Raw genomic sequence first — 19,744 nt, 5'->3', positions numbered from 1 at the left:
GCAAAACGTGCGTTGGGGAGGCGGGGACGCCGCATGCAGACTCTCCACTCATGTAAGTGCTTTTTACAGTTGCTTTATTATGAGCCTTATACTTTGGGAACATTCTATCCCTCTATCCTGCACTAGTCACTTTAGGCTCTAAGTACATTATACTATATTAGCACTTTTGGCACTGAATAGTATTAAGCTGGGATGGTCTTCCCTGCTTGGAATGCCGTCTACCTTGGACAGTTTTATTGTGAATGTATTTTAAACTCTGTTTAAATAAATTGTATTTTACTTTGGCACTCTATGCTATGGTTTTCTGTTGTGATCACAACGATTGGCAGCTTTCTGTGTACAATGTATAGTGACAGAAATCTGTCAATCAGAAGTGGGGGTGGTTGGATCAGGAGGCACAAGATACTTAGTCCTGTTGTGATAATTTTCTGCTGATAAAACACTGATTCCATTGAAATGGCAGCACACAGCCTAGTCAGTGTCACATTGCTGTAATTAGGGTCTCTCCTCTTACATCATGCTGCTGTCAGATTACATGGTTAAACCTTGTTGACAGATTCCTATTAGGGGGAGAATGTCACTTAATGAATAAACTGCACCCTATCAGTAGTGTTTGCTTCCGTGCACCTAGCCAGAAATGTTACTCCAGTTGGAGTAACATTTCTAGAGTAAGAAATGTATAGAGCCTCTGTTAGGCGTAAGGTTCCTGCGGCAGCTCAGCAGGAATACAGAGCCTCACATTCTGCGGTCTCTCATCAATTATCGACCGCAGAGGAGATTGCGCAGCAATCACAGCGTCACAAATGCTCTGCTCAGACCTGCTCTATGGGTCTGGCTGTTGCTGCCCCCTTTGGGTCAGCAATAGCAATGCAGACTGCTCAGCAGCAAATCGCTCCAGAGGCTAAGTCCCTCCGCCGCTCTACTGAGCATGCTCACGAGACGATCTCCCATTCGAGATCGGGAGTCACGTGCTCAGGTCCTTCTCCTGATCTCATTGGTTCATCTCAGAGATCTGGAAGGTCCCGCACGACTTTAAAAGGTACACATGGCCGCTTGGCCATGCGCTAGTATAGACCTTACTTGCTAGATGTGTGAATGGTGATGGATTTATGATTCTGGTGACTGACTTATTAACATTCCCCTCCCTCTGATATTACGCATGTGGATAGGGAACTAGAAGAAGAGTCAGCGCCAGTCAGTGGCTAGTCATTGGCCACTGTGCACACCGCACCTCAGTCCTAGCGTCCGACAGTGCACCTGCTACCGGGCACTGTCGATCAGCGGCAGTGTTTGTTGATGCGCTGCATTCACCAGCACTTACCGGCGTCCGCATTAGCGACGCCGCAAGCACGGTAGGTCTAGACGGACACCTTCCCCTGTCTTGGACAGTGTCCTGTGACCTGATACCGTGCGTGTAATTTTGCTGAGACTTGTGAGTCTAACAGGCTCAGTGTTTATGTTACAGCGCCTCCGTGAGTTAACAGAGTCCGCTCTGCGCACATCGGGTGACGTTGAACCTGTGCGCATTATACCACCATATAGCGCGTCTGCCATTGTCTAGCAGCGGTTTTAACACCTACTGCACGGTGGACCCCGGGCGGCAAACGCACTTTATTATTTATTTATTTAGTGCGTTCCGCCATTCCTAACAGCCTCAGGACATACTCCATACAACTCCTCTTCAACTTGATCATCATGGTGTGAAGATAGATGCTTTCATTTCTAGAGATCAGTTGGACACAAATACTGTATATCTAATCCTATCGATGTGCCATAAATGTCGCAAATGGGAACCTCTATACTGAGCAGAATAATAGGCCAAGTTGAAGTTTTTCTTAAAGTTGCCTGATTCTTCTTTTCTTTGTCCTATGAGTACACCATTATATACATTGAGGACACCATCTAGTGCAGGGATTTCAAACTCAAACACACAGAGGAACCAAAATGTAAAGATTATACAAAGTCGTGGGCCGACCTTAACCCCTTTCTGTCATGTGACGTACTATCCCGTCCATGTGCCCTGGGACTTAAGTCCCAGGGACGGGATAGTACGTCACAGCGATCAGCGGCGCCCAATTGCTAAATAAATTTAAAAAAATATATACACTCACTGGCCACTTTATTAGGTACACCTGTCCAACTGTGTGTTAAGACTTAATTTCTAATCAGCCAATCACATGGCGGCAACTCAGTGCATTTAGGCATGTAGACATGGTCAAGACAATCTCCTGCAGTTCAAACCGAGCATCAGTATGGGGAAGAAAGGTGATTTGAGTGCCTTTGAACGTGGCATGATTGTTGGTGCCAGAAGGGCTGGTCTGAGTATTTCAGAAACTGCTGATCTACTGGGATTTTCACGCACAACCATCTCTAGGGTTTACAGAGAATGGTCCGAAAAAGAAAAAAATCCAGTGAGCGGCAGTTCTGTGGCCGGAAATGCCTTGTTGATGCCAGAGGTCAGAGGAGAATGGGCAGACTGGTTCGAGCTGATAGAAAGGCAACAGTGACTCAAATTGCCACCCGTTACAACCAAGGTAGGCAGAAGAGCATCTCTGAACGCACAGTGCGTCGAACTTTGAGGCAGATGGGCTACAGCAGCAGAAGACCACACTGGGTACCACTCCTCTCAGCTAAGAACAGGAAACTGAGGCTACAATTTGCACAAGCTCATCGAAATTGGACAGTAGAAGATTGGAAAAACGTTGCCTGGTCTGATGAGTCTCGATTTCTGCTGCGACATTCGGATGGTAGGGTCAGAATTTGGCGTAAACAACATGAAAGCATGGATCCATCCTGCCTTGTATCAACGGTTCAGGCTGGTGGTGGTGGTGTCATGGTGTGGGGAATTTTTTCTTGGCACTCTTTGGGCCCCTTGGTACCAATTGAGCATCGTTGCAACGCCACAGCCTACCTGAGTATTGTTGCTGACCATGTCCATCCCTTTATGACCACAATGTACCCAACATCTGATGGCTACTTTCAGCAGGATAATGCGCCATGTCATAAAGCTCGAATCATCTCAGATTGGTTTCTTGAACATGACAATGAGTTCACTGTACTCAAATGGCCTCCTCAGTCACCAGATCTCAATCCAATAGAGCATCTTTGGGATGTGGTGGAACGGGAGATTCGCATCAGGGATGTGCAGCCGACAAATCTGCGCCAACTGTGTGATGCCATCATGTCAATATGGTCCAAAATCTCTGAGGAATGCTTCCAGCACCTTGTTGAATCTCTGCCACGAAGAATTGAGGCAGTTCTGAAGGCAAAAGGGGGTCCAACCCCTTACTAGCATGGTGTACCTAATAAAGTGGCCAGTGAGTGTATATATTCCCTAATAAATTCATTTTTTGGAAATAATAAAAAAAAATAACAATAAAAGTACACATATTTGGTATCGCTGCGTCCGTAACGACCCGCCCTACAAAAGGGTCCCATTAGTTAACCCCTTTAGTGAACCCCTTAAAAAATAAAAATAAAAAACGAAGCAAAAAATAATTTATTATCATACCGCCGAACAAAAAGTGCAATAATGCACGATCAAAAACACGCATATAAATATGCATAGTACCACTGAAAACGTCATCTTGTCCCGCAAAAAACGAGCCGCTATACAGCATTATCAGTGAAAAAATAAAAAAAGTTACAGCTCGCAGAATAAAGCGATGCAAAAATAATTATTTTTTATATAAAATTGTTTTCATTGCATAAAACCGCCAAAACTTAAAAAAAACCTAAATGAGGTATCGCTGTAACCGTACTGACCCGAAGAATAAAAGGGCTTTATCAATTTTACCGCACGGGGAACGGTGTAAACGCACCCCCCAAAAGAAATTCATGAAACGCTGGCTTTTGTTCATTCTGCGTCCCAAAAATCGGAATAAAAAGCGATCAAAAGATGTCACTTTCCCGAAAATGGTACCAATAAAAACATCAACTCGTCCCGCAAAAAATAAGACCTCACATGACTCGGTGGGTCAAAATATGGAAAAATTATAGCTCTCAATATGTGGTGATGCAAAAACTATTTTTACAATAAAAAGCGTCTTGTAGGCTGTGTGCACACGCTGCGGATTCCGCTGCGGATTAATCCGCACGGATTTTGCAAAAACCGCAGATGATCCGCAGGTCAAAAGACCTGCGGATTATCTGTGGTTTTGCCTGCGGTTTGGTCCTGCGGATTCACTATCTCCACAATGGTGGAGATAGGAACCCGCAGCGGTTTCCGCAGAAAGAATTGACATGCAATTCTTTCTGCGGATTCAAAACCGCAGCAAATCCGCGCGTTTTTTTCCGCAGCGTCGGCACAGCATTTTTTTTTTTCCATTCAAATGAATGGTACTGTACACCGCAGCTAAAACTGCTGCGTGTCCGCAGCGGCCAAAACCGCTGCGGAAACGCAGCGGAATCCGCAGCGTGTGCACACAGCCTTAGCGTGTGACAGCTGCCAAAAATAAAAACCGCCATAAATAGCAAATCAAAACCCCCCGTTATCACCCCCTTAGTTAGGGAAAAATAATAAATTTTAAAAAATGAATTTATTTCCGTTTTCCCATTAGGGTTAGGGCTAGGGCTGAGAATAGGGTTAGGGGTGTGTTGGGGTTGGGGTTGGAGTTAGAATTGGGGGGGTTTCCACTGTTTGGGCACATCAGGTGCTCTCCAAATGCAACATGGCGTCTGATCTCAATTCCAGCCAATTCTGCGTTGAAAAAGTCAAATGGTGCTCCTTCCCTTCCAAGCTCTGCCATGCGCCCAAACAGTGTTTTACCCCCACATATAGGGTATCAGCCTACTCAGGACAAATTGCAAAACCAAAACAACTTTTGGGGTCCAATTTCTCCTGTTACCCTTAGGAAAATAAAAAATTGGGGGCAAAAATATCATTTTTGTGGAAAAAAATGTTTTTTTTATTTTCACGCCCGGGCATTATAAACTTCTGTGAAACACTGGGGGGTTCAAAGTGCTCACCACACATCTAGATAAGTTCCTTAGGGGGTCTAGTTTCCAAAATGGGGTCATTTGTGGGGGGTTTCCACTGTTTAGGTACATCAGGGGCTCTCCAAAAGCAACATGACACCCGCAGACCATTCCATCAAAGTCTGCATTCCTAAACGTCACTACTTCCCTTCCGAGCCCCGACGTGTGCCCATACAGTAGATTTCTCCCACATATGGGGTATCAGCGTACTCAGGACAAATTGGACAACAACTTTTCTCCTGTTACCCTTGGGAAAATAAAAAAATTGGTGACTAAAAGATCATTCTTGTGGAAAAAATACGATTTTTTTATTTTCACGCCCGGGCGTTATAAACTTCTGTGAAGCACTGGGGGGTTCAAAGTGCTCACCACACATCTAGATAAGTTCCTTGGGGGGGGGTCTAGCTTCCAAAATGGTGTAATTTGTGGGAGGTTTTCACTGTTTTGGTACATCAGGGGCTTTCCAAACGCGACATGGTGTCCGATCTCAATTCCAGCCAAAAACGTCAAATGGCGCTGCTTCCCTTCCGAGCTCTGCCATGCGCCCAAATAGTGGTTTAACCCCACATGTGGGGTATCAGCGTACTCAGGACAAATTGCACAATAACTTTTAGGGTCCTGTTACCCTTGGAAAAATAAGAATTGAGGGTGAAAAGATCATTTTTGTGGAAAAAATATGATTTTTTAATTGTACGGCTGTACGTTATAAACTTCTGTGAAGCCCTTGGGGGTTCAAAGTTCTCACCACACATCTAGATAAGTTCCTTGGGGGGGTCTAGTTTCCAAAATGGTGTCATTTGTGGGGGGTTTCCACTGTTTTGGTACATCAGGGGTTTTCCAATTGCAATTCCAGCCAAAAAAGTCAAATGGCGCTGCTTCCCTTCTGAGCTCTGCCATGCGCCCAAATAGTCGTTTACACCCACATATGGGGTATCAGCGTACTCAGGACAAATTGCACAATAACTTTTAGGGTCCTGTTACCCTTGGGAAAAATTGGCGGTGAAAAGATCATTTTTGTGGAAAAAAATATGATTTTTTAATTGTACCGTTCTACGTTATAAACTTCTGTGAAGCCCTTGTTGGTTCAAAGTTCTCACCACATATCTAGATAAGTTCCTTGGGGGGGTCTAGTTTCCAAAATGGGGTCATTTGTGGGGAGTTTCCACTGTTTAAGTACATTAGGGGCTCTCCAAACGTGACATGGCGTCCGATCTGAATTCTAGCCAATTTTGCATTGAAAAAGTCAGACGGCGCTCCTTACAGGGCTGTGGAGTCGGAGTCGGAGTCGTGGAGTCGGAGTCGGAGTTAGTTTTGGTTGGAGTCGGAGTCGGTAGAAATGTACCGACTCCAGCTTTAAAAAAAATGTATTAATATTTCATAATTGAACTTTCATATGAATTTTATAAATGTTACTCAAATATATATGTTCTATCAAACTATGAACAACAGTGATAAGCAGTTCTGCTGGAGATAGAGACATTTCTTACTTCTTGTGTGTCACTGTTCTCCACTGCCCTTATCTAATCTTATACTTGGTTAACCTCATGCTGCCCCAACCCCCCTACTTACAATGTATGAAACTGAAAGTGAAAATGTGTTGCAAATTCTTAGTAGTAAAGCTCCTCCTCTAGACTAGATCATACTAGGTGTGCGTCTTCCAAGCATCTCACAGCTGCCTGCTACTCAGAAGAGGAAGACTGTAAGAAGTATTATCCTTTCAACAAACTTTGCATCAGTTAACTGTGAGTACATGAGGAATAATAACAGTATTACTGACCACTATATCAGTTGTACGACCTGGCAATAATTTTGTACAATTGTTTTTAGGAAAAACAATTGTCATTTGGATTGTGAATGCAGAATTAAAAACCTGAGAATGTCAAAGAAGCATCACATTAAATCAGCTGTATTTGAACATTTCACCATCACTCAAGATAGAAAACATTATGTGTGTCAGTGTATGACAAATGATCCAGATGAAAACAAATGCTGTGAAGCCAAGATGAGTGCATATTCAGGCAAAGATAAAAATGCTCCTACCAGAGCTTCTAATCTAAAGAGACATTTACAGCGCTTTCATCCAGAAGTACTGAAAGCAGTGGATGAGAAAGACTGCATCCAAACCAATGAACCAGTGCCCAGCTCTTCCAGCCAAACAAAGGAGCAGAGAACTTTGCAGCCATCAGTTGCAAGATATTTTGTCAGTGACAAAGTTACTGTGACGATCACAGTAGATACATTTAAAAAACAGATCATAGAGCTTGTTGTAAAGGATAGTGTGCCTATTTCATTATTTTCACGACCAGCTTTTATGTGTCTGAATGGGGAAATGGCCCGCAAGCTTGGTGTTTCTCTGGAGAGAGAGAGAGTATTAGAAAATTAGTAATCGAAGAAGCTTTTAAACAAAAGGAAGAACTTAAAAAAACTCTCAAGGGACGCTTTCTGTTTCTTAAAATGGATGCCTGCACACGTCACAGAGTGAACTATTTTGCCATCAATGTCCGATTTGTTTGTGACAAAAATGAAATAGTTACCAAGACATTGGCAGTAAAAGACACCAAAGCTCATCACACCAGTGAGTTTCTCCAGGTCTTGGTGTAAAAGGTTCTGCAAGACTATGAACTTAAAAAAGAGCAAGTTCTTTCTGTCGTAACTGACAATGCTTCAAATATGATAAGTACTATTAAGCTAATGAATGAGAGTAATGATGGTGACCAGCAGCTAGAAGAACATTCTGGGTCCACAGACACAGAAATGTTTGAAATAGAGGAACACAGTATTGTAATTGAGGAGCAAACTGAAGTTGCTTCAGATGAACAGCAACATGATAGTTTAGATGATCTTGTTGAAACTGTGTCAATATGTTCTTTCATTCATCACATGCGCTGTGTTGTGCATACGCTACAGCTGGCTATAAGAGACAGTCTGCAAGAAGGACATGCTGCTGCACTGATTGGCAAGGTGAGAAAATTGGCTACTGTTGCCAGAACCCCTAAAGTTGACTCAATTTTGAAGAGACGTGCTGGAAAAGGGGCAATTATTGATCAAGCCACACGATGGGGCAGTACTTACTTAATGATTCAGCGCTTGGTTGAACTGAAAACCTTTCTTGTAGACATGGCTAACCCTCAACTGATGCTAAATGAAAGTCAGTGGAATCAGGTGACTGAGCTGGAAAAATTGCTAGAGCACCCATTTACAGTGACTAAAAAATTACAAGCAGAGGACTTAACTCCAGGTATTTTCTTAAAGGAGTGGAAGAACCTGATGTTTCGCCTGTCCCAAAGAGGAGGGTTAATTGCAAGTGGCATTGCTACATCAATGAAACGGAGAGAGGAGCTACTATTACAAAATAACATTCTTTTGGCAGCTGTTTATGTAGACCCAATGCATCGGATTCTTCTAGATGATCAACAGCTAAGTAAAGGAAAAGAAGCTCTGTTTGAAATAGCAGTAAGGATGAAAGGGTTGCAGAACAGTCAGGAGGAACAAGAAGAATTTGGTCGTCCTGTCACATCTTCACCCTCATCATCAACTGATGAAGAATTTAATTTCAAAAAATATTTGGATTACAAGGACCGTGCAAAGCGTTCCCGCATAGAAGAAGAGTCATCCCCATCAAGGAACACAGCCAGTACATTTCAGCAGAATTTTTCATGTGCACTAAAAGAAATTGAGAAATTTGACCGTTCATCAAAAATAACAGTGCAACAAGCGATTCCTCTGTATCCTGACATTGTCAGAGATGTTGCCCGAGTGGTTACTGCTTTGCCACCAACACAAGTTTGTGTAGAGAGGTTGTTCTCTGCTCTCAAAATAATTAGATCAGATTTGAGGGCATCCATGAAGGAGGATCTGACAGAGGCAATACTTTTTCTGAGGACAAATTTATAGATTTCTTCTTATTAACTGCATAAAAGTGTTTATTGCATATTTACTTACAGTTTAGAAAAGTTTATAAAAGTTATTTGCTATATTCTAATTGTATTCTAATAAATGTAGTTTTTGCTCTAAGTGGTCTGATTACTTATATGATGGTGAGAAACTGAATAAGCACGATGTTTAATATTTTACAACAGTAAATTTGTTGTTATGAATTGGCCATATATGAAGGAGTCGGAGTCGGAGCCTGATAAAATCCAGGAGTCGGAGTCGCAACTGTGGCTTACCGACTCCACAGCCCTGGCTCCTTCCCTTCTGAGCTCTGCCATGCGCCGAAACAGTGGTCCCCCCCCACATATCAGGTATCAGCGTACTCAGGACAAACTGCACAATAACTTTTGCAGTCCAACTTCTCCTGTTACCCTTGGTAAAATAAAAAAATTGAACCTGAAGTTTTTTTTTTTGTGAAAAAAAGTTAAATGTTCATTTTTTTTTTTAAATATTCAAAAAATTCCTGTGAAGCACCTGAAGGGTTAATAAGCTTCTTGAATGTGGTTTTGAGCACCTTGAGGGCAGGGCTGCCACTAGGAATTTCGGGGCCCCATACTGGCAAAATTTATGGGGCCCCCCTTGAGACTCCGCCCAGGCTCCACCCCCCAGCTCCGCCACCACCCTAGCTCCTCCTCCACCACGCGAACCTTCCAAAATCCCTCCGCCCTTTCTTGGAAAAACTTCACTTCTACACCACACCCTCACCAATCTCACATCAACACCATATCACATACATAGCCATCAGCTTTAGTTTTGACCAAAAGATTTTTTAAGCCTGCCACCATGACAAGGTAGACTCTATTGACAGGGCCCTACTCTACTCTAACCTATTAAACATTTGGTAACTTTTTTTAACCATTATTGTACATCCATCTTCAGACAATGACCAGATGATACTGAGTCAGTGCCCATCTAACTCTAACATACTCCAGCAAGGTGGCAAAGGCAGTACCTTATATTAGGTTGGTCACATATTAAGTCAATATAATTGTACCCCCCATGAGACCCCCAGATTCTGTTCCCCCTCCCGTCATGGGTCTTTGGGCACCGCCGCCATGCCACCGTCGGAGAGAGTCAGAGACAGACAGTCTACTCACCCTGCTCGCTCGCCGCCTCATGACTGGTCTGCCAGTGCCTACTGTCTGTGCCTCGCCATCCACGGTCCCGCTGCCGTCCACGGTCACCATCTTCTGCTCCCAGCCCGGTCCCACCACGTGGTGCGCTGGCACAGCCTATGGGTGATAGTCACACAAAATCCCTCATGCTCCATTCAAACATGGCTTTAGGACCCCAACTTCTCAGAAAAGGGCTTTTGGCTGCCAGCTATGTAAGGTGTATGTGCACCCCAAAACATGAGATCGCAGATATCAGCACTTCAGACCAGACATGCTTCTGTAGACATGGACTGTGCTAACAAATCGCCAGTGATCAGCACTGACACTGGTATCCGAGGTCCCAGCAGTCAAAGATGACAAGATGAGAATGGAGGGGCTGCCATGTCCCTGACTAATATGTCCCCACTGATACAGATCTGATAGTGAACTGCCAATCAGATCAATTTACCTGAATGACATTGACATAGGGGAACTGGAAAATCCCCAATGTTCAGCACTAGACCTGTAGTGAGGGTCAGCCCTAAGAGTAAGCGCACGAGCAGCACATTCAATGTGGACTTTCCTCAACAAAATCATGTGACACGTGTGGATCTTTTCACATACAAGTGACACACTGTGGATTTTAAAATGCGCATTTGAGTGGGAATCTCCCACTCATTTGTATTTCCTCACACATTTCCTGGAGGAATAGTAATGCATATTTATAATTATCTAATGGTCCCAGGACTGCGCTTTATGTTACATTACCATCACAAATCTGTTCTGTCAAAACCCTGCAAAAGAGCCCTGACCCTAAAAATGGCACAGAGTGGACTGAGAACCGCTCCGTACACCTCGTACACACGGCTCCGCTCCGTACACCTCGTACACACACGGCTCCTCTCCGTACACCTCGTACACACGGCTCCGCTCCGTACACCTCGTACACACAAGGCTCTTCTCCGTACTCCTCGTACACGCATGGCTCCGCTCCGTACTCCTCGTACACGCACGGCTCCGCTCCGTACACCTCATACACACGGCTCCTCTCCGTACACCTCGTACACACGCGGCTCCGCTCCGTACACCTCGTACACACACGGCTCCTCTCCGTACACCTCGTACACACGGCTCCGCTCCGTACACCTCGTACACACACGGCTCTTCTCTGTACTCCTCGTACACGCATGGCTCCGCTCCGTACTCCTCGTACACGCACGGCTCGGCTCCGTACTCCTCGTACACGCACGGCTCCGCTCCATACACGAAGTACACACACAGCTCTGCTACATCCACCCTGTAAACCCCTCCTGAACCCACACAGAAACTTTACCTCATCCAGCAGTACACCATGGCAACCAGCACAGCAGAGTCCTGCAGACATGAGGCCCCTGATCATGTGACCCCTGACTCCACCCCTCCTGTAACCTCATCACAGGTCCTGTGCGCACAAAGCAGACGGAGCTGGAGGAGCCTGAACAAAATGTAGGGGGGCCCGGGCCGAGCGTGGACCGGGCTGCCATTGTTCTCGGGCGCCGGGCGGCACCGGGCCCCCCCTAATCACCGGGGTCCCCGCACAGAAACTTTCATCCAGCAGTACACGACAACAAGCACAGCAGAGTCCTGAATACGTCCAAGGCCCTGATCATGTGACACCAGACTCCTCCCCTCTTGTGACCTCATCACAGGTCCTGTGTGCACACAGCAGACAGAGCTGGGGCTGCCAGTATGCTCGGGCGCCGGGCAGGCGGGCCCCCCCTAATCACTGGGGCCCCATACACTTGTAAGGGCTGTCATGCCCTGATGGCGGCCCTGCTTGAGGGGTGCAGTTTTTAGAATGGTGTCACTTTTGGGTATTTTCTATCATATAGACCCCTCAAAGTGGCTTCAAATGTGATGTGGTCCGTAAAAATAAAATGGTGTTGCAAAAATGAGAAATCGCTGATCAACTTTTAACCCTTATAACTTCCTAAGAAAAAAAAAATTGGGGTTCCAAAATTGTGCTGATGTAAAGTAAACATGTGGGAAATGTTAGTTTTTTGTGTGCCGTATCTCTGTGATTTAAGGGCATAAAAATTCAAAGTTGGAAAATTGTGAAATTTTCAAAATTTTCGCCAAATTACTGTTTTTTTCACAAATAAACGCAAGTTATATGAATGAAATTTTACCACTAACATGAAGCACAATATGTCACGAGAAAACATTGTCAGAATCACCGGGATCCATGGAAGGGTTTCAAAGTTATGACCTCATAAAGGGCCAGTGGTTAGAATTGTAAAAATTGGCCCGGTCATGAACGTGCAAACCACCCTTGGGGGTTAAGGGGTTACTATCTCTTTAAAAAAAAAAATGTCTACAATTGAGGAAGTTTTTCCTTATCATCAAATATAATGATGAACTTTTTCATATGGAAACAAGCCTAAAGTGGTTGATCCATGAACTAAGTACAGTTTAATTAACAGGTCTCAGATTGGAATACAGTGACGTAACTACAAAGTTATGGGCCCCGGTGCGAACTTTCCAATGGGGCCCCCTCATGCCAAAATACACGCACATCTCCGCTCCGTACACCTCGTACACACACGGCTCCTCTCCGCCCACCTTATACACATGTGGCTACGCTGCGCACACCTTGTACACACACGGCTGCGCTCCATACACTTCATACACACTTGGCTCTGCTACATCCACCCTGTAAACTGCTCCTGACCCGACACAAAAACTTACCCTCATCCAGCACTATGACAACCAGCCAGTGGCGTAGCAACTGTTTGTGGCGCCCGGGGCGGTCGAAAAATTTGCCGCCCCTTTGGTCGCTGATAATCCGGAAGAATCCGAAGAGCCCACACTACACTCAAAGATCTAATTTTTAGTCTACTACTAACTCTGCTGTTATTATTTCTAAATTTCTAGACTTTCATCTTCTTGCAGTTCTCTCTCTCTTTATATATATGTGTATGTATTAGCGTGATGACCCTACTGAACCTCCACCACTGCCCTGCCGAGAGCTGCACCATAAAACAGTGTAAGGAGACCCACGTGTCTTCCCCCTGCACAGACCCACAGTACACCCCCTACAGAGCCCTCATGTTCTCCCCTTGCACAGCCCCCCTCCCCCGTGTACCCCCCTGCACAGCCCCTCCATGTCCTCCCCTACACAGCCTCTCCATGTACCCCCCAGCACAGCCCCCCATGTCCTCCCCTGCACAGCCCCCATGTCCTCCCCTGCACAGCTTCCCCATGTACCCCCCTGCACAGTCCCCCATGTCCCTCCTACAGAGCCCCCCCATGTCCTCCCCTGCACAGCCCCCCCATGTCCTCCCCCTACAGAGCCCCCTCATGTCCTCTCCCTACAGAGCCCCCCCATGTCCTCCCCCTACAGAGCCCCCTCATGTCCTCTCCCTACAGAGCCCCCCCATGTCCTCCCCCTACAGAGCCCCCCCATGTCCACTCCCTACAGAGCCCCCCCATGTCCTCCTCTGCACAGCCCCCCATGTCCTCTCCCTACAGAGCCCCCCCATGTCCTCCTCTGCACAGCCCCCCATGTCCTCTCCCTACAGAGCCCCCCCATGTCCTCCTCTGCACAGCCCCCCATGTCCTCTCCCTACAGAGCCCCCCCATGTCCTCCTCTGCACAGCCCCCATGTCCTCTCCCTACAGAGCCCCCCCATGTCCTCCTCTGCACAGCCCCCATGTCCTCTCCCTACAGAGCCCCCCCATGTCCTCCTCTGCACAGCCCCCATGTCCTCTCCCTACAGAGCCCCCCCATGTCCTCCTCTGCACAGCCCCCATGTCCTCTCCCTACAGAGCCCAACTCTTTTGCATAATATCAGCTATATGAAGATGTAGGCAATCCAACTCCAAGGATTAGGGAGCCTCAACTTTAGAATTAGTAAATGGGGGAGAGGGAGTAATTACCTAGATGCCGCCCCCTGTAGCATAACATTACATGATGGAATGAAATTCAAGGGGCAATCACATACCGCGGTGTCTCCCTCCCCTCACAGACATCATGGGCAGGCTGGGCAGCGCTTCCCGCCGTCCCCCTCACTCACCGGCTCCTGTGTCCCGGGATCCGCTCCTCCTGCGTCACCTCAGCCACACGCCACGTGTTCTTCTGGCAGCTCCGACCGAACAACCAGCCCCGAGCGGCCAACACCTCCACCCAGCACCGGCTCAGGAGCGGAAAGCAGCCGGGTCTCCGAGTCCGAGTCCAGCAAGGCAGTGGCGTAGAAGGTAGAAAGCGCCTGCACTGTGCCTCCGCGGAGTCCGCGCTGTTCTCCCAGTCAGAGGAGAGGAATTGAATTGCTGCTGCCGCGCCGCCCCCACACACGTGCCGCCTGGGGCGGACCGCCCCCCCCACGCTACGCCACTGCAACCAGCACAGCAGAGTCCTGCATACACTGAGGCCACTGATCATGTGACCCCTGACTCCTCCCTTCCTGTGACCTCATCACAGGTCCTGTGCACACAGAACAGTCATCGCGTCAGGCCATTTGCAGCCTGGCAGCCAAAGCACGGAGCTGCACAGCCAATGAGCGGTTGTAGCCCCTAAGCACTCCAGGCCCCGTCGCAGCTGTGATCGCTGCGACCATGGTAGTTACGCCCCTGTTGGAATAATATGTTATGTCAAAAGCATATGGCCCATTGGCCTAGTTTAAATATGTAATAACGAGAAATAAAAAAACCTTGAATAATATAGATAATAAAATATGATACAAACAAAAGTGCCCACCAAACACAGTATGATACCACCTGTCATGATCCAGTCTGGGTTTTGAGACCTGTCTGCCCTTTTACCGGGTTGATCATGTCAAGGGTTAACTTTGCCTGGCCTCATTTTGGGTTCAGATTTGCTATTTCTTCCTGCTGAATCCTGCAGGCCATGTCAGTTATATTTTCTGCCTATGGCGTGAGTAACATAGTAACATAGCAAGGCCGAATAATGACATTTGTCCATCCAGTTCAGCCTATATGCCGTCAGAATAAATCCCCAGATCTACGTCCTACTAAAGAATCTAATAACTGTAAGACACAATATTGTTACGATCCAGGAAGTCATCCAGGCAGTATCTGACTCTGGTAGTACCCTGATTTGTCCTGCTGCGCTTTCTGACCTTGCCCGTGTCTGTTCCTCCCTCTCTGCCCGTCCCGTCTTTGTGTTTCCCGATTGCTTTTGGATTTCCCAGTGTTTGACTCAGTTTTGCCTCTGACTTGCCTTTGCATCTTGTCCCTGGTACTTCTGCCTTTTGTCTGGTATTGACCCTTTAGCTCTCCACTGACTCTGTGCTTGCTTTTTCCCTTGGTACTGCATGATGGTCTAGGTTTTGATTCGGCTTGTTTGACTATTCTGGTGCGACCTGGTGGTGGCTTCACTGCAGCACTGCAGGTCTGCTCTTGCTGACTTGTTACTATCCTTCCACTCTATTGCCATCTACTGGAGTTTGCAGTTAACTGCATAGCTGCAGCGTAACACCACCACAGTGAATTCCTTCAAAGTACCCTCCACACGCTCAGTATGATGACAATACTTTACCTCACCTCCTTCAATCCCTTCGATAAAAAATGGTGACCCCCATCACGGTGTGATTCTCCATACTGTATAATGGCCAGAAAAAGTGCTCCATACAGTATAATGGCCACAAAAAGTGCTCCATACAGTATAATGGCCACAAAAAGTGCTCCATACAGTATAATGGCCCCACACAGTGCTCCATACAATATAACGGGGGGCCCTGCACTGATTTCTAACCTGTACAATAGCCCCACATTGTGCTCCATACAGTATAATGGGCCTACATATTACTCCATACAGTATAATGGCCACAAAAAATGCTCAATATAGCATAATGGCCCCACATAGTGCGGCATACAGTATAATGGCCTCACATAGTGCGGCATACAGTATAATAGCCTCACATAGTGCTGCATACAGTATAATGGCCCCACATGCTACTCCATACAGTATAATGGCCCAACATAGTGCTCCATACAGTGTAACGGTCTCTCATAGTGCTCCATACAATATAATAGCTCCATACAATATATTGACCCGACATAGTGCTCTACACAGTATATTGGCCCCACATAGAGCTCCATACAGTATAATGACCCCACATAGTGCTTCATACAGTATAATGGTCTCACATAGTGCTCCATATAGTATAATTGCTTCACACAGTGTAATGACCCCACATAGTGCGCTATACAGTATAATGGCCCCATATAGTGCTTCATACAGTATAATGGCCACACATAGTGCGGCATACAGTATAATAGCCACGCACCCACTGCGCTGAGATGTCAGACACAGAGGGGAATGATGATTATACTCACGCACCCACCTATGAGCACCAAACATACTCATCCTGCAGGCCAGATTTGACTTGAGGGCCAGAGTTTGACACATGTGATCTAATGAGTATGACATTTACTGGCAAGACCTAAAAAACAATTAAAAAAAAAACTCCGGCTTTTTGCACAAAAGTATTTATCACGTATCTCTGCAACCACAGCTCTCTGCTGGTCCTACAATGGTTTCTGAAGTCACCCATTCTGCTCAAGTGCCAGACTCCTCTTTACTCTTTGCCATCGTTTCCCAGGCTGGCAAGGTCTCAGAGTGGATTCTGATGTCATGATGTGCTTCCCTATGACATTATGACCTCATAACATGTGTTGCAGCATAGGCGGCACCGGCGGAGAGTGAAAAATGTGGGGCAAACTGGAGTGGATTGAGTATCTTAGGAAGCCAGTAGAGGACCAGCAGAGGGCTGCAGCCACAATGATAAGTGAGAGGCTAGGTGAGTATGACGAATCTAGAAAAATGGTGACCAGATGTGTCATTTTGATAGTTTCACCTCAGGACATTGATTGATGACAGACTTTCCATGCATAAACATAGGTTTCATATTTATTTTATCCTCAGGCACCAGTTCCCGCGCCTCAGTCTAATCCTTCACAGCCTTCCTTACCGTATGACGTTACATTATCACGGCATCTAACAGTAAGATTTCTTTACAGTAAAAAAAAATGTGCAAAGAAAGTAAACTATGATTCCTTGAACTTTTCTCCTTGACGAGAGTGCCGAGCCGCATATTTAAAATTCTAGAGGAGCATTGCATGGCCTGTATGTCTCCTTACACCAATTTGGCAATCACCACAAAGAGTAACTTTTCCTCTTAGACCCTCAGTCAGAGCCCTCACATTCAGTCAAATTAGATCTCCTGCTTTGCACTGATGAGGGGTGAATACCTCGAAACACGTGTCTGCAAATGGAGTGTCTTGTTTGACTTCTTATCATGAGTTATGTGGCAAGGTTTGATAAAGTGTCGATATTGACTTTTCAGATTGCTACCCCCAATAGGCCTAATGCATTCCTGTCCTCTTCCTCACTAGAAAGGCTATTTGCAGAGCTATGATGTCTAGTACACATCCTGTCAAGGTATAGCCACCATCATCAGCTTTAGTGAAGGAGGCTGAATTTCATTTCTATGATGGCCATGAATGGTACTTCTATGATGGCCATGAATGGTACTGCAAGCCAGAGTGGCTAAGTAGGAGGTGACTGTAATAACCTCTCTGACTCCTTAGCTGTTAACCAAGAGATCTAGATTGTAGCTATATGAGGACAGGAGGAATATTGGAAAGTCTGAGCACTATGGCCCTGATTCATTAATTCTGACGTTTCTTATGCCTGTCTTAATAAGGGGCGTGAAGGAATAAAATGTGCCTAAGTTATTAAAGGAAATCTGTCACCAGATTTTTTTCTATGTAATTTGACAGCAGCATAATGTAGGGGCTGAGACCCTGATTCCAGCGATGTATCCCTTAGATTACTGAGTGCAACAGTTGTGATAAAATCCCCATTTTCCCTGCTGCAAATCTAGTAGAGCTCTGAATGCTGAGCTCTGTATAACCCCGCCCACAACAACGATTGTAATTCTATAATATACCCATTTTTGATTGGCAGAGGCACATAAACTAAATAACTAATAATCACAACAGAAAACCATAGTATAGAGTGCCAAAGTAAAATACAATTTATTTAAACAGAATTTAAAATACATTCACAATAAAAATGTCCAAGGTAGACTGCATTCCAAGCAGGAAAGACCATCCCAGCTTAATACTATTTAGTGCCAAAAGTGCTAATATAGGTGTGACGCCTCCTGGCGAAGAAGCGAAACGTGCGTTGGGGAGGCGGGGACGCCGCATGCAGACTCTCCACCCATGTGCTTTTTACAGTTGCTTTATTATGAGCCTTATACTTTGGGAACATTCTATCCCTCTATTCTGCACTAGTCATTTTAGGCTCTAAGTACATTATACTATATTAGCACTTTTGGCACTGAATAGTATTAAGCTGGGATGGTCTTCCCTGCTTGGAATGCCATCTACCTTGGACAGTTTTATTGTGAATGTATTTTAAATTCTGTTTAAATAAATTGTATTTTACTTTGGCACTCTATGCTATGGTTTTCTGTTGTGATCACAACAATGATTGGCAGCTTTCTGTGTACAATGTATAGTGACCAAAATCTGTCAATCAGAAGTGGGGGTGTGGTTGGATCAGGAGGCACAAGATACTTAGTCCTGTTGTGATAATCTCCTGCTGATAAAACACTGATTCCATTGAAATGACAACACACAGCCTAGTCAGTGTCACATTGCTGGAATTAATGTCTCTTCTCTTACATCATGCTGCTGTCAGATTACATAGTTAAACCTTGTTGACAGATTCCTATTAGGGGGAGAACGTCACTTAATGAATAAAGTGCACTATCCTGGTCCCCTCAGCTGCTCAACACTGACAAAAGTAGCAAAATTTTTGCCCAACTTCGTGTTAACCAAAAATTCTGCAATATCTGAAGGTGTATTAGGCCAGACTCCTGGCATTTACGCCATGATGTTTCGGGGTCTGTTTCTTTTATACAATATAGTTCTCTTCTAGAACCTCCATACCCAGAAGTCATTAAAAGAAAAAAGTCAATTTCCCTCTTTTCTAAACCAGAATGCATGACAATGAACAGATGAAATTACATTATTCTGCAGAAATATTTTAAAATCTTTTATTTTTCTAGCATGTGCCTCGGGACAGCACACCAGGAGGTAGTCCTTCCTTGACCTATGACAGGACAGGATCACAGAGAAGTTAAAAGGCCTCTTCTACCTCCAGTACTTTTCTTGTTCGTACAGGGATAGTCACATGAGAAGTGCTCTAATAGTGAAGCTATTGGAGCTTCATTGTATGGACTCATGGACATGTATGGTACCAGCCTTCCCTCTCTGCCAAGCAATCTAGAAGTCCAGTATGGACTCAGGGGGATCAGGAGAATCTCGTCCTTCCCTTTTCACTATCAAGCCTGTCTGGGGCCATCACCTCTCTGGGTAGAGGTCCCTCAGCCAGCAGCCAGCCAGTGTACCATCTGCAAAAATGCAGTATTCCTGGTTGTGATGCCACTTCCCCACCATGGTGGACTCTCCGCTGCTCCCCGTTCTTCTAGTTTTATCTGGAGGTGAAGGTTAGGAGGAAGGAAAGTGTGAAGCTCCGGGATGGTATGGAGGTAGCACAGGTAAGTGCACTGTGTAAATGTTGTCTTGAAGGGCTAGGCCTCTGGGCTGATACTAGCCTCATGCCTTTATACCAAAGCTGAGCGTAGGACTTCATGTGCTGAAGTTTGGCTTCAGGTACAGAAACTAGACCTTGGACCTCTAGGCTAAAATAGGCCGTGTGTCTGGGCT

At 45.6% G+C, this 19,744-nt stretch overlaps 1 protein-coding gene and 1 long non-coding RNA gene across 4 annotated transcripts in view; one reads left to right on the top strand and one right to left on the bottom strand.

Moving 5' to 3' along the window:
* The window catches only part of LOC141085416 (uncharacterized), a 213,887-nt gene that overhangs the window by 160,585 nt on the left and 33,558 nt on the right, over positions 1–19,744 (bottom strand). The window lies entirely within an intron of this gene.
* The window catches only part of LOC141085413 (cell adhesion molecule CEACAM1-like), a 122,000-nt gene that overhangs the window by 98,765 nt on the left and 3,491 nt on the right, over positions 1–19,744 (top strand). For 2 of the 3 annotated variants that reach the window (XM_073570768.1, XM_073570766.1), the window contains one exon: positions 16,929–17,006. The exons of the other annotated variant lie outside the window; for it this stretch is intronic. In XM_073570768.1, coding sequence (XP_073426869.1) covers positions 16,929–17,006 — 78 coding nt within the window. The remainder of the gene's footprint in view (positions 1–16,928; positions 17,007–19,744) is intronic. 3 annotated transcript variants of the gene reach the window in all.

This window comes from Dendrobates tinctorius, unplaced genomic scaffold (genome assembly GCF_039654945.1).
Source record: "Dendrobates tinctorius isolate UK_male_01 unplaced genomic scaffold, ASM3965494v1 ptg000028l, whole genome shotgun sequence".
In the NCBI taxonomy this organism is placed as follows: Eukaryota; Metazoa; Chordata; class Amphibia; order Anura; family Dendrobatidae; genus Dendrobates; species Dendrobates tinctorius.
The sequence above is the reverse complement of the archived record's forward strand: the minus strand, read 5'-3'. Positions and strand labels throughout refer to the sequence as shown.